The sequence below is a fragment of the Chlorocebus sabaeus genome, chromosome 9 (genome assembly GCF_047675955.1).
Source record: "Chlorocebus sabaeus isolate Y175 chromosome 9, mChlSab1.0.hap1, whole genome shotgun sequence".
In the NCBI taxonomy this organism is placed as follows: Eukaryota; Metazoa; Chordata; class Mammalia; order Primates; family Cercopithecidae; genus Chlorocebus; species Chlorocebus sabaeus.
The window spans coordinates 106959228-106974421 of record NC_132912.1 but is presented as its reverse complement, the minus strand read 5'-3'; the positions used below and the strand labels follow the sequence as shown (position 1 = coordinate 106974421).

At 39.6% G+C, this 15194-nt stretch overlaps 1 protein-coding gene across 9 annotated transcripts in view; it reads left to right on the top strand.

Annotated features, from left to right (window-relative positions):
* The window catches only part of CFAP43 (cilia and flagella associated protein 43), a 174181-nt gene that overhangs the window by 138152 nt on the left and 20835 nt on the right, over window positions 1-15194 (top strand). For all 9 annotated transcript variants that reach the window (XR_012094047.1, XM_073019316.1, XM_038009539.2 and 6 more), the window contains 5 exons: window positions 1096-1302; window positions 2963-3052; window positions 3319-3399; window positions 4178-4303; window positions 13076-13195. Coding sequence is in view for 8 of the 9 variants with exons in the window: in XM_073019316.1 (XP_072875417.1) it covers window positions 1096-1302; window positions 2963-3052; window positions 3319-3399; window positions 4178-4303; window positions 13076-13195 (624 nt within the window). In the remaining variant the exon portion in view is untranslated. The remainder of the gene's footprint in view (window positions 1-1095; window positions 1303-2962; window positions 3053-3318; window positions 3400-4177; window positions 4304-13075; window positions 13196-15194) is intronic.

Genomic DNA, 15194 nt, shown 5'->3' with positions numbered 1-15194 from the left:
TAACTTTCCACCAAACAGTCTCAGAATATGTCTATACATGTAGAAACCCTGACTGACGGTGTTTGAAAATGCGCTGACTGAGATTGTGCCAATGAAGATAGTTTGAAATTGCATGCTGGCAATCCCTGTTCCTGAAAGTCCTCCAGCCACGTCTTCTATTTGAGTTCTAGTCTCCTGCCATGTTCTTAAGCTCTCTCTTCCTATCCTTTTCTTTTTCTGCTCTAACCCCTGAAATTTCTGTTCATTAACACTCAGGGCTATTTAGTTACCTCATTTGTTGCTCAGTTTTTGCCTTCAGGGTCTCACCTTCTTGCTGCTTTTAATTAAGGTGTTTGCCTACAAGGAGGTAATTTTGGCCCAAGAGAAATTCTCGTGCTAGCTGTTAAGATCATTTTTTCACCCTGCTTTAATGGTTTCGTCTTCAGTAGGATAGACATATAGACTAAACTCCCATGATAACTCAAAGGCCACTTTGGGTTGACTCGTCAGCAGGAGTGGGGGCAATCCAGTTGGTCCCACTGGCACCTTAGGAATTGCATACTCCAGTCGGCTAGCACAGCTGTCTTTCCTACCTGAGAATGATGTGTTCGTATAGAAGAAGAGTATTGTGTGTGGTGGTGATTCTCTGGCAGGCTCTCCAAATACTTTCTACAAACTATCTCTTCTTTTCCACATCTACCCCAACCCAGGTTCCAAAGAAAAGACACATGCCAACTTAAATCCTGTATATTGCTTTTTAGATATTTTATAGTGGATTTTGTACAAAAGTAGAGAGAATAGCCCAATGAGCCTCTAAGTACCCATCACCCACTTCAGCATTTGTCAACCTGCACATGGAGTTACAATTTACATTTCAGGAAGTAGGTTATGGTCTAACAATTATGGGGTAGCCTTAATCCTACCCATACTTGGATGCCACTGTAGATTATTGAGCCAAGGAATGACTTAATGTAAGTAGTATTCTAGAAAGATTCATTTTACCATCTTAAAAGATAATTTGTGGAATGATTTTAGAGGGAAAGTATAATTGTGGGATCATGTTACCAGTAAAGACATAATAAGTGATGTGTTTTCAGTAACATGTTAATATTTCAGGATATCATTTACAAGGTAAAAACTGCTTTCAATAATGAGTTTGATGCTGCATATAAACAAAAAGAGTTTGAAATTACACGCGTGAAGGAAAGAAATGTTCGAATTCGAGAAATTATTGTCGATCTAGAATTAGAAGAAGCAGTCTGGCAACCAGAATTTGAAGACTGTGAGAAGCCAGAGAGAACGCTTGTTGTGCGAGATGAGGAGGTACTGGCTAGCTGTGTTCTCCCTTCCCTTCTTTCTCAGAAGACTTTCCCCAGCTCCTATTTGTTCACCTTGGTTACTCTATGGGAAGTGATTGTACTGGGTAGCACTCTCAGTTGCAGATAACAGAAAGAGGTGATAGAGCCTCAGCAATAATGAGAATTTCTTTTACGAATCCTATGGAGTCCAGGGAAGATTCGGACACTGAGCCCAGGAAGAAGCAGAAACCAAAAACTGGAGCCTCGTGGGAGGTCCAGAAGCCTTCTTTCTTCATCTCTTAGTTCACATCACTCTGCATTTCTACTTCCTCTGGCAATTTCTACTTTGTATCTCCTCCACATGAGAAAGTAGCTGGTCTGAATTAGAATCTCTTAGTCCCAATTCCCAGTTCATTTGGGAAGGGGCTCCTTGGCCCAGCTTGGGTCCAGTGCCTGTACCCAGAGTGGTTGGGTCACATTGCGGGAACAAGGCCAGTGGAGCTCCAGGAGTGATCTAGGTCATTCAGGCAGTGTGGATCCCACAGAAAGGGGCTCTCGGGACAGCCTTCTTTAAAGATTTTGGCACAGAGGCAGTTGAAAATAAATGCCTAAAGAAAACAATTAAAATCTGACAATATTTCATTTTTTAAAAGTAAAAAAAAAAATGCTAAATAATATTCAAAGAATTTTTCTCACATAAAACCAACTTGACTCCTGGGGGCAAAAGATAATAGTGGTGTTTAGAAGTAATAGAAAATATTTTTACCGTCTCTGCTGGATGCTGGCTGGATTGAAGTGAATTTATCATTGTAAGTCCTTATAAGGTAGGTACTGATATTCCATTTTACAGATGAGGAAAGTGAGACACAGAGAGTTTGAGTAATTTGACCACAGTTACAAAGCTAGTAAGTGTCATTGTTGGGGGTTTGGACCCAAACCATCATGCCTTACAGTTCATCCTCTTAACTTGTGCACTCTGCTGTATTTGTTTAAGCAGGTCGTTTTTCCTAAACCAGACTTTCACTATGTGACCTAAAACTCTGGAGCAAGATGACAGCAGGGACCTCACTCTGCTGCTCTCTGGAGGGCCCTGCTTGGGGCAGTCACTTTGTACCTGCTTCTCCTTGGGCTGTCATCCATCCTACATTTAGGAGAGTGCTCTTGCTGCCAGCCAAACTTACTATGTCCCTTCTCTGCCTCACCCCTTGCAGTGGCTGCTCACTTCACTTAGGATAAAGCCTACAAGCCTCCTCCTAAATGCCCACCCCCACCCCCTTTCTTGCCCAACTGCTCTCCCACCTGGCTCCATTCTGGTCACAATTTCATTCATACAGTCCCTTGAATGCCCCAAGTTCTCAACCTCTTAGGACCCTTATCCTTCAGAATTTGGCTTAGATGGCACTGCTTTGAGCCCCGCTCCCACCCCTCCTTAATCTATCAGGTTCCCTGTTATAATCTTTTTAGTGGTGGACATAAGCTTTGAGAATTAATAGAGAAGTAAAGATCTATTTTTCCAACTCTCTCATTTTAGACCTTATCTTATTCCAAAACAGAAAATTGGGTGCAAAGTCTGCAGAGTCCCTTTAATCCCCTGAGTATCTTCTAGCCTCCTCCCAGTATGTGGCAGGAACGTTTAGTTTGAATTTTGTAAGAATAATGGCAGGAAATGACATTTTCTCTTTCAGATTACAGCCCACAAACACGTTATGCCGTGGCACAAAGCCAGAGAAGAATTGATTGTGAATCGTGAAATGGAGCACTGGCTTCTGATACAGGCATGCAGCTTTGCTTACACAGGACCTAAGACCCTCTTTGCTTTAGGGATACTGCTTCCTAGTTTGGTTTAATAACCCACCAACACATTTGTCATGGTCAGAAGTCACTTGAATCTCAGTTGGTCTCCTTCCCCCTTCTCTCCTCTAGGCACCTTCCCCAATCCCAAATGCAGTTATTCTAATGTTGGGTGGGAAGCTGCCTCTGGGGCCACTGGAATGTCAGGTCTCTGTCTCAGCATTCCTCTCTGATTCTGGCTCTTTCCCAGGGTGCCAATACAAGACTCCGAGCTCTGATGGACATGATGGGAGGAGTTCTGGAAGTCAAGAAGGAAGATATTTTGAGAATGGTGATATTTCTGTTCATCCTTATGGAAGGTGGAATGGGGTGGAAAGAGCTACTTAAGTTTTACCATTTTTGTCCTATATAAACCTGGGTTTTAGAAGTTCTCCAGCAACAAATGTTATACAACCTCCGTAGTACCTTATAAACCTACCACATGAGGGCCTGTCATGGTGGCTTATGCCTGTAATCCCAGCACTTGAGGAGGCTGAGTGAGGAGGCCCGGAGTTCAAGGCTACAGTGAGCTGTGATCACACCACTGTACTCCAGCCTGGGAGACAGAGCAAGACCCTGTCTCAGAAAACCAAAAATGAACCACATTAGACAGATAATAAATTTGAAAATGCAGGTTTGCCCTCCAATCTGACAAGACACAAACAAATCAATAAAAATAAGTAACTACAGTGGTTTTGGTCTCTACTGAAGGCAGGAATACTGCTTCATTGGTAATTGTCCAGATATACCAGGAAACATTTTCTTTGATGCCTGACATAGGTGTTCCTGGAGCTCAGGGGTAGTTCTCGCTATAAAGATCCCAACACACCCCTCTGAGTCTGTCACCTAAGAGTCCAGGTATATCCTGCCCTGCTCACCTTCACCTAAGTCACAGAAAAACTGTTGTAAAATTTTAAAATACCTTTTGCCCAAGATGTCAGGTCATTGTCCTTGCCAATGTGAAGGACTGTATCCTTTTAAAGGGTTTTTTAAAAAAAAAACTCTGAGCTTTTACTGTACTACTGCATTTACGTTTAAGCTGAAATATATGCTTTTCTTCATATCCTCAGGTGATTCCTCAACCTGCTTTCATGGCAAAACCTGATGCTGTGTGGACTGAAGAAGAAAGAAAACAATTCAAAGATTATGAGAAAAAAGTAAAGGAGTTAAATGAAGAAAGAGATAAGTATAGAAAGGTCAGAAGAGCAAAGAATTAATATAACCTACCATATCCAGAGTGCTGTTTAAATATCTTTTCAAATGTTTTCTATTTTCCCATATCTTTAATAGCTTAAGAATAGTGTTTCAGCTTAAATTCTCAAGAGAATTTAGAGAAGTAGGTGGAGATAAATTTAAGGAGTTAAAACAATTTTAAAGCAAAGAAACATATAGCAATAGTTTTTTTAAAAGCTCTTATTGATTTCAGCATTTCCCATGTCATTACAATTCATTTGGCCCTTCATTCATTCTTCAGGTGTTCAATGAACACCTAATACAACATGTTCAAGTCACGGCAAGGTATTGCTCTGTGTTGTGTGCATTTATTTGGATTCAGTGATACTTTTGCTTGATTTGTTCTCCATCTTGAGAAAAGGGTTTGAAGAACAAATGGCACAGTCAATGCAGTACATTATTTACAACTCAAATTCAAGGTTTTTACAGTGCTCTTCTGCTACTTTTATCCCCATGCATTGGAAGGAAACACTGTCACATTAAAATTGCTCACAATTACAGTAGAGATATAAAAGATGATGATGTGCAGTCAAGTAAATAATATTTATTCTTCTATGAAGGAAGTAAAGTCCTACCGTCATTCAAGGTGGGACAACTTGCCCGCTTACTAGTGACTATAGATCATGAAGAGCTTCTTTGAGTCTGTTGTGAACCTGTCCACATTTTTATTCACTGCAGCCCTGTAGGGTCCCTTATATTTTAACCTAAAATGGTTCTTACTCAAAGCCAAAATCAGTAATACTGAAAGAAGTAAAGATTTCAAAGAGTTAGGGAGTATAGATGCCTAAAGAATAAAGACTGGTGACCTATCAACTACATTTACTCCACAGTTTTGTGTTGTAAGATAGTTCACTTCCTGCACCCTCACATCCCTGCACCTTCTTCGTACTCACCTGCTGAAACCCCAGCCTTGATTAAATCCGGTACTCTGCCTTCTCTGCACCTACACCCATGAAGTGGCTAAAGAAAAACTACTGACTGGGTTTACTCAAAATTATGACCTTAATCTCAACTGGGTCCTTAGAGCTGCTCTGCAATGCTACCCCATTTTTCCCCTAGCCAAGTGCTCTCACACTTGAATGCAAGTCTGCATCACCTGGCGGATTTGTTAAAAATGCAGGTTCTGACTGCATTGTTGCTCTGGGAAAATGGAAGGACACTGAGATTTTGCACTCCAAACAGGCTATTGCTGGCCAGTGGACCCTACTTTAAGTGGCAGGATCCTAGAGTACCATTTCACACCCATTGCTCATCTCCCAAACTTTCAACACCTGATGCCCTCAACTCACTCTCACCTTATTTTCTGTTTTACTAAGAGAAGAGAGACAACTAAAAGCGATTTCCCTTACTCCTCTACTGCTGCATCCACCCGCCACCTGCACTGAATCCATGGTGTCTGCCTTTCTGCTTCTTATGGGTGAAGTGGCCTTGCATCCACCTAAGCCTGGTCCTTTCCTGGTGCACTAGCTGCCATCCCATCTCACCTACTCCATGTCATTACTCATCAATTTACCCTCTTCCTTCCTGCATCATCAATTTTTCCCACCCTGTGGATTTTCCCCATCAGTGTAGACACATGCTATAATTGTATATATCTCTCATCTTATTAAAAAAAAACTTCCTAGAAGGAAATGCTAGAGTTCTTTCTACTGTTCTTGTGATATTTGGGTCAGTGTAAATTTATTTCAAAACAAAAAGTAAAAAGAAGAAACCCAACTCCTTTGACCTCTCCTTCCCCCTGGATCACTCGATGTCTCTGCTCTCCTTTACGGCAAAACTCAAAAAAATCTGTGTTGATGGTTTTCAATTTCTCTCTCTCAATTAAAAAACTTGTATTGTGGAAAATGTCAAACGTGTATAAAAATAGAGAGAACAGTATAATGACTCCTTTGTCCAGCTTCCACAATTATCTACTCACGGCCAATCTTAATTCATTTTATACCTCCACTTACTTCCCTAACATTGGATTTTTTTTCACCAATTTTTATTTTAGAATTATTCAAATGTACATAAATGTTACATGAATAGTACCATCTATATACCATATATTTGTATCAATAGCATATATATTATATATATGTTATATTATATATATACCTGAGCACAGCAGTTTTTTATATTGCCACGTTTGTTCTCTTTTTCTCCTGAATAGAGATAAATCACAGGTATCATGATATTCCTAAATAATACAGCATAAACCTCTTAAGAACAAAAATACTCTTCTACATAACCACAGTAAAATTATCATACAAAATAAGCTTAATATTAATATGATTATCTAATTAAGTCTGTATTCAGATTACCCTGTTGTCCAAGTAATGTGCTTTATAGCTTTTTTTGTTGCTGTTTATCTAAAAATCTAATCAATTTCACTTAGTTTTTAATGTTCTTTTAGTCTCCTTTAATCCAGAACAGTTTTACAACTTTGTGTTTGTGTTCCATGACATTGACATTTTTTAAAAATTGAAGCTGATTTTTTTGTGGAATGTCCCCCAAGTTGAATTTGATTGTTTCCTAATGATTAGATTTAGGTGCAATATTTCTGACAATCATACTAAGTAGATGATGCTGTGTCTTCGGTGCATCGTATCAGGAGGCTCCTGATTTTAGTCAGTCCCACTATTGGTAACGTTAAGTATGATCACTGGAAAGAAGGTTTCTCCAGATTTCTTTATTATAGAAGTTCTCTTTCTCCTTAGTGTGTAATAACTCATCTGTGGGGGGCGATATTTTGAATCTGACTCTCTGTTCATTCTGTCTTTTGGCATCCACTGATGACCCTTCCCTGAATCAATATTACTATAGTGATTGCAAGATGGTGCCTTTCTAGTTTTTATCATTTATTTTATATTTACTAGTTAGTATTCTTCTGCAAGGAGAACTTTTCCTCTGCCCTACCAGAGGCATACTCTAACTTAATGTGTTTTAATCCATGACTATCATTATTATTTCTGTTTTTCAAAGTGTTTGGAGCTTCTTCAAGTTGTTATCTGTGTCCTTTTCATGTGTCTTCATCAGTTTTTGAGCACTTTCTCCCTTTCTAACACAGCAAGATGTTCTAGGCACCTAGAATCAGCTATTTTTCTTTTTAGAGAATCCTGGATTCCTTTTACTGGGAATTGAGTTGATATTTAGAGACCAAGATCTGCGTACTAGATGTGCTCTTTGCTATAGGGGTTAGGAGTCATTCTCTCTCTCTCTCTCTCTCTCACACACACACACACACACACACACACACACACACACACACACACATCCAGTTAGCTCCAATTCCAACTCAATTCCAATTCAACAGCACAGGGTTCTTTTCTCTTTCCTTCATTAAATATGTAGGTCTCCTTTTTTCAGTGAAAACTCTAGTTCCCAAAATATAAATATACTTACTGATTTGCTCAGTCCTACAATGTGTATAAAATACCTCTATCAAAAATGCTGTCCCATCTACTGCCTATGTTTTTTTCGCCAAACTGTCTCTGCCTCTTCCCAGAGATTTCCAGCTGGGCTAGAGGCTGAGCCCCTTTGGTAACAACATTTAAGGGAACATGAACACAATGCATAATGTCCTTAAAAGCGTGTTGTGATGTGCACATTTTGTAATTACCTTTTTTGTTGTTTTATGGCAACCATATGTAAAACATTCCAAATACTTCTACAGCTCTGCAATCTAATCCCTTTGTCACTTTTGGAAGGTGACTTTTTATCGTAATGCACATTGCCCTCTCTGTAGAGGAAGGACAAAGATATGGGCCAGCCTTACTGAGAACTAAACAGACTCCAGGGAAAGACTCCCCGGTGGGAAACCACATTGTTCTCTACAAAGTATCAGCCAAACCAGAAAGGTGATTCCAGGGGGGGTTAGCCAAACAGCAGCAACAACAAAAATGTGCAGTTCAGGTTTTCAGCTTTAAGATATCTTTGGACAATGTTATTTTTACTTGTTTTATTTTTTTCATTAGAAGTGACCAAAATTAAGATGGTGAGACCTCTGAGACCAAATTTTTGTCCCATCCCTATCCGCTTCCGAGTTGCTCACAGGATGGATCATGTGCCCCTTATGTTGAGGGGATCACTTAACTGCTCTCCTGCCTCCTTGAAAGAAAGAAAGAAGATTATGTTTTTGCCACCAATTTAGCCATATAAACCCCATCTCCTTGCCCTTTTCTGGGTTTCAAGCTGCTGTCTCTAAAGCTCCGTATCACTGTGCTTGGTTTCGGTCGGTCCTGGAGAAATTTTGAACAGGTTATGTACAAGACCTTTTAAATGTTATATTATTTTGGAACTTTGCTTCTTTGGGTTTGTGGCATCTGGGCCACCCTGCTTGGCTGTGAGGGCTCTCTACAGTCTGCGGGCTGGCAGTTTGCTGATTGTTTCAAGAGTCTTTCCCTACTAAATCCCCACTTTTGGTAAGTGTTTTTGTAAGGTCTATTAGGTTTACATCCTGAAGCTTATTGGCTTAAAATGTACTCTTTTTTGATATAGTCTCTTTGGGGCCAGTTGGGAGAAAGCGAAACCAATAGTGCAACCATTTTGATAGTGAATATTAATAGGTATCTTTTTGGAAATAAAGAACCAGTCCCTCCAAACAAACAAACAAAACAAATACTATAGCAATTTTCAGATTTCCTAGTATCTCTTTTTTGTTCTTAGACTATATCCCACTAAGAATACACCAACATATTATGCTGAGAATTACTTTGACTAATTCTTTTTTTCCCCTTTCTGTGAGGATAACATTATCAGTTTGATATACAGTTGACTTCTTTAAGCAATGGGGAAGAGGCTGGTGTGTCTTCCAATTTTATGATTTTTCTTTTGTTTCTACATGACCCCCTAATTTCCACCTCTTCCTTCTTTCTCTTTACTCCCGAGTCTCTACAGGGTGCTTCCCTCTTTCGAGTTGCCCTTTTCTCCCCAAAGCAGTACCCTGAGACCACACCTCTGCCCTTTTAAGTCCCTTCTTTTTTATTTCAAAGTAGCTGCTTTTCTGACACCTCTACAGCTACCACTCTAATGCAAACTACTGTTACCTTTCCCAGGATTTCTTACCTTAGTTCCTCTGCCCCCTGCCTCCCCCAATCCCTGTATCCCATCTCATTTCATCTCCTGTCATTCTTTCCCTCCAGTTCCACTGATTTCCTTACTGTTCCTCAGATACCCAGCAAACTCTTGACTCAAACACCCATAGCTCATTCTCGCTGCAGGTCCTTGACACACTGTATCCTTGGCCTGGAGCGCTCTTCCCCCGTTTAGCTACATGACTGGCATTCTCACGACTTTGAGATCTCTACTCAATTGTCACCTCATCCTCCTATGATGGTGGAAATCCCTGCTTCTCCTCAATGTGTCCCTTTTTCCCTGACTTATGGTTCTCCATAATACTTATCACCACCTGGCTCAGTTCATTTTTACCTGTTTACTTATTATCAGTCTTCTCTACTAGAATACAGTATGAGGGAGGAGAACTGGTCTTTGTTCAATATTATATTCCCAGTTTTTAGAACTATACTCCATCCATAATAAGCACTTAAGGAAGATTTATTGAATGAATAAATGAATTTGTTGATACCTATTATGTGCCAGGCACTCTTCTGAGTACTGGGGATTCATAGATTAAAGGATACAGCCTTTACCTTCACCAGCCTGGTCAGCGAAAATAATACCTTCTTAAATGGCAGGCCATTTATTTTGTTGTCATTGTTGTTTCAGAGCTGGGAGAAATTCTAGGTATGATGGATTTCTGTGTGGTTCATATAAACTTCCTACTTGGTCTTTCACTTTGCATCTCATTTCTCAGCATCTGATGCAGACATTTTTAGACAAAATTAGACTCTTCTAGGAATGTTTGAAGAAAAATGACATTCATGTTTTTTACAAATATATTCCTTGAGTGCCCACTCTGGGCTTGGTGCAATGGCAGGTCCTGAGGGATGTGCATGAATAAGACAGACACAGCCTCTCCTCCCCCACCCCTTTCACCATGACCATTATGTGGAGTGGAGACGGTTATATAGTAACTGTGCATTCGCAAGATAATTATTTAACTGCAATGTGATAAATTAGAAGGGCAAGTTCAGGGTGCCATCTGTGTTGGTGAACACAGGCACTGACTTAGATCAGCCACTGGTACCCACCAGATCCCCTTTGCAGGCTGCTGTGCCCATCCCCTCGCTGCTATGAGTGTTCCTGATAGAGGCTTACACCTGAGACCTTCTCTGGAATGTTATTGCCCTTGTATGATCAAGGGTGCCTCCTTGTCCAGAGACATCCCCAAGTTTACACCACTACCCTCACCCAGGGCAGCCAGTGACCTGCTGACAGAGCCCAAGGGGAAGGGGGTACAAAACCCCAGCCTCCTCACCCCAAAATGAGACAGTTCAGCAGAATCCCTTTCATTTCTACCAACCCTGGGAATCAGGCCAAGGCTGGGCCACCTGAGATGGCTTCATTGCTCAGCTCCTGCCTCTTGCCTGTCCTGCTTCCCTCAGCCACTTACAGGTGTCTCCTAAAGAGCGCCCCCTCCAGAAATCATGTGCCCTGGAATCTTGTTTCAGGCCTTGCTTCTGAGACTTAAGACAGGGCCCAAGGAACTCTCCCATGAGAACATGGCATTTATGCTTACATTGGAAAAGTGAGAAAGACTGAAGAGGCCAAAGAGTGGGAAATGAAGCATAGGCAGATGGAAGAGCATGTGAGAAGGACCCGCAATGGGAAGAATTTGGGGCATTTGAAGAAGAAAGGCAAAGGACCATTTTACATTACAAAAACATTCTTTCGGACCAGAGACCCTCAAAAGGCCCAGAATCTCAATGTTTTTAAAGAAGGTTGGATCTAAGACATGTAGACAAACTGGCCTCAGCCAGCTGGGTCTGTGGCCATTTGCCATTGCTGATGTTTTCATCATCTAGGAACAGGTGAACTTGATAAAGGGCCACCAGGAGGACACAATCTGTGAGACTTTTCCATGCCTATGAGATAGTGATATAAACTATTATAAGCAAATGACCCTGAGATGTGTTTTTTTCATATTTGTTTGTTTTATTTTCATATCTCCTCACTGTTAGGTAACTTAATTTGGATGGTCTTTCTCCTGGCATCATATGCCTCTATTATTTTTGCTAAACCTCTTTCTCCATTATCCTCCCAGAATCAGTTACTTTCCTTATTAATCTGGCGTAGAGAGAACTTGGCTTTTTAAACTGGTGTATATTTAAACTATTTATTACCATTATAGTAATAATTAATTTGAGTACGAATTATCAATGGATGCTAAAGCTGGTAGATAAAAGTGCAATGAGAAACAAGATATTTACATAGTCTGAAAGTATCTTTCCACAAATTAATAAATTACAAATGGAAAACTAACTTTACAATAGAGAAAGTGGCAGACACTACTTAACCAAGTGATCCAAGTTAACATCGCCAATAATGAAGCAAACCAACATCATGTATCTCCTGATGAGGTAGACACAGAAGCACATAACATAACTTATGTAGTCTTCCTGCTAAAAATGTGTAACCTGGGTGTACAGTTGAGAAAACATCAGACAAACCTAAACTAAATGACATTCTACAAAATAAGTGGCCTGTCCTCAAGTGTCTGCAAATTATTCTCAAATGGTTCAGAAAAGTGTAGGAAAGAAAGTAGATAGGTGGGGGGCAGGGAGTGGGTGGGAGAGAGAGAGAGAAAGAAGAGAGAGAAAGAAAAGTGATAAAGCAAATAGGATAGAATGTCTACAGTTAGTGACTTTGAAAAAGGTATATGGGAATTATTTGTACTATTCTTGCAACTTTTCTATAAGTTTGAAGTTATATCAAAATAAAACGTTACAAACAAATAAAGGATAAAAATGATTTATACCAATATACCTCTTTTTTACATGTTTTTTACTTTGTATTTTTTTATTTTTAATTTTGCAGGTACAAAGTAGGTGTATATATTTGCGGGCTACATGAGATGTTTTGATACAGGCATGCAATGTGAAATATTCACAACATGGAGAATGGGGTATCCATCCTCACAAGCTTTTATCCTTTGTGTTAGAAACAATCCAGTTACGCTCTTTTAGTTATTTTTTAATGTTCAGTTAAGTGATTGTTGACTATAGTCACCCTGCTGTGCAATCAAAATTATACCTCATGTTTTAATGTTTTTCTCTTTAAAAATATAAATTTATAGCTTTTCACCTATGTCCTGGTGGAATTTTTTTAAAAGAGAGGGCAAGGGAATATTTTCCTTTTGATATAGAACTGTTTGGAGAGACAAAACATACAGAAAACAAGAGAGTACAAATATATAAATATACATATATGTATATTGACTTCTTGTTTCCTTAAAATAGAAATAATGCCGTGAAAATGACCAGTGCTTGAAAAAAATAAAAATTTTTAGGACTAAATCATGTGTCTGGAGATTGCTGTGCTATATAAAGAGTGAGGATTTTCTGGAAAGATTTGCTGCAATTTGCTTTCCTATCCTACTTCTGCCTGTATCATTAGCTATGATCAGTAATTTTAAGCTTTTTTTCCCAAGGTAATCTTTTCTAAGCAAAAATCTCAACAGACAGTGTATTAAACAGATCCAAGTGGGACTATCTCTGGTTTAAGAGAGTACAGGGCCCAGAACACCTTGCAAGGGCTGCCCTCCATCTGCCCTGCCTTGTGGTGAAATTTAAACATCACTTCCTAGGAGCCTTTAATACTCCTAAATGTTAACTTGACTGTTGTCTTCCTTTTAGTCATTAGAAGCAGAACTGAAGAAACTTCAAAACTCTATTCAAGAAAGCACACAGGCCTTTGATGAACACTTGAAAAGACTTTTTGAAAGGAGAGTGAAGGCAGAGTTGGTTACCAACCAGGTAAATAAAAGCTTTACTTATGTGACTTTTAAGGAGCTTGCAGGGCCCTTCCATAGTTCTTAGGATGAAGATCAACATCCTTACCAGGTACGAAGATCTTGTATGCTCTGGCCCTGGGTCCCTCTCCAGTCTCATCTTGTGCACCTTCCCCTTTACCTGCCACACTTCCTCTTTCAGCATCTTGAACACACCCAATACCCTCCCTCCTCATGCCTCTGCCAACTCTGCCAGTAATACTGTCTGCCAACACTTCTTTGCTTCCTGAACTACATTCATCCTCGGATCCCAGCTCAAAAACCAGTTACTCAGACTAGGTAATATCTTCCTATTACATACTGTATTTTTTCCTTTCTACCATTCATTGCTACTGAATTGTAATTTATGTGAGATTATTTTTAATGCTTTCAGGACTAGATGTTCCTTGAGGGTAGAGCATCTTGTTCATCCCTGTATCTCCACCAAATAGCAAAGGGCTTTGTTCAAAGTGTATGTGGAATGAAAAAGTAATCCTCATGTCCCAAAAGATCAGGTGGAAAAAAAAATCTGTCTTAATTATCTCCAGCAGTAGGAATAAAAATGAAAAATTATTTCTAGCTTTGGATTTATACCCAGTCAAACTATCCATTGAGTTTAAGAAGAGAATCATGATTTACTTAAATGTAAATGTAAACCCCCAAACTGTAAAAATCCTGGGAAACAAACTAGGCAATATCATTCTGGACATAGGAACTGGCAAAGATTTCATGATGAAGATACCAAAAGCAATCACAACAAAAGCAAAAATTCTAATTAAACTAAAGAGTTTCTGCACAGCAAAAGAAACTATCCACAGAGTAAACAGACAGCCTACAGAATGGGAGAAAATATTTGCAAACTGTGCATCTGACAAAGGTCCAGTATCTACAAGGAACTTAAATTTACAAGAAAAAACAAACAACCCCATTAAAAAGTGGGCAAAGGACATTAACAGACACTTTTCAAAAGAAGACATACATGTGGCCAACAAGCATATGAAAAAAAGCTCAACATCAGTGATCATTAGATAAATGAAAATCAAAACCACAGTGAAATACCAGATACCATCTCACACTAGTCAGAATGGCTAGTACTAAAAAGTAAAAAAATTACAGATACTGGTGAGGTTGTGGAGAAAAGGGAATGCTTATTATACACTGTTGGTGGGAATGTAAATTAGCTCAACCATTGTGGAAAGCAGTATGGCAATTCCTTAAAGAGCTAAAAACAGAACTACCATTCAACCCAGCAATCCCATTACTGGGTATATACCCAAAGGAATATAAATTGTTCTATTATAAAGACACATGCACCCATATGTTCACTGCAGTACTGTTCACAATAGCAAAGACATGGAATCAACCTAAGTGCCCAGCAATGATAGACTGGATTGAGAAAATGTGGTACATTGTACACCATGGAATACTATGCAGCCATCAAAAAGAATGAGATCATGTCCTTTGCAGGAACATGGATACAGATGGAGGCCATAATCCTTATTAAACCAACACAGGAACAGAAAACCAAATGCCATATGCTCTCACTTGTAAGCAGGAGCTAAATGATGAAAACACACGGGCACATAGAGGGGAACAACAGACACTGGGGTGTCTGGTTTCTTGAGGGTGGACGGTGGGAGGAGGGAGAAGATCAGAAAAAATATCTATTGAGTACTAGGCTTAGTACCTGGTAACAAAATAGTCTGTACAACAAACCCCCATGACACGAGTTTACTTAGATAACAAACATGCGTATGTACCCCTGAACCTAAAATAAAAGTTAAAAAAAAGAATAATGATATTTTGAGAAATGCCAGGTCTCCCAAATTTGCATGCACCCGTTTGATGAGAGGTTTTGAGAGGTGTCTGACCAAAGCAGGGGGCTTAATGAGAAAAGATAGTGCAACACTGGAGAGATGGGAAGGGAATGTTCAGGAGGATGACTGTATCCCCAGGATCCCAACAGGAATGGTACACTGAAAGGG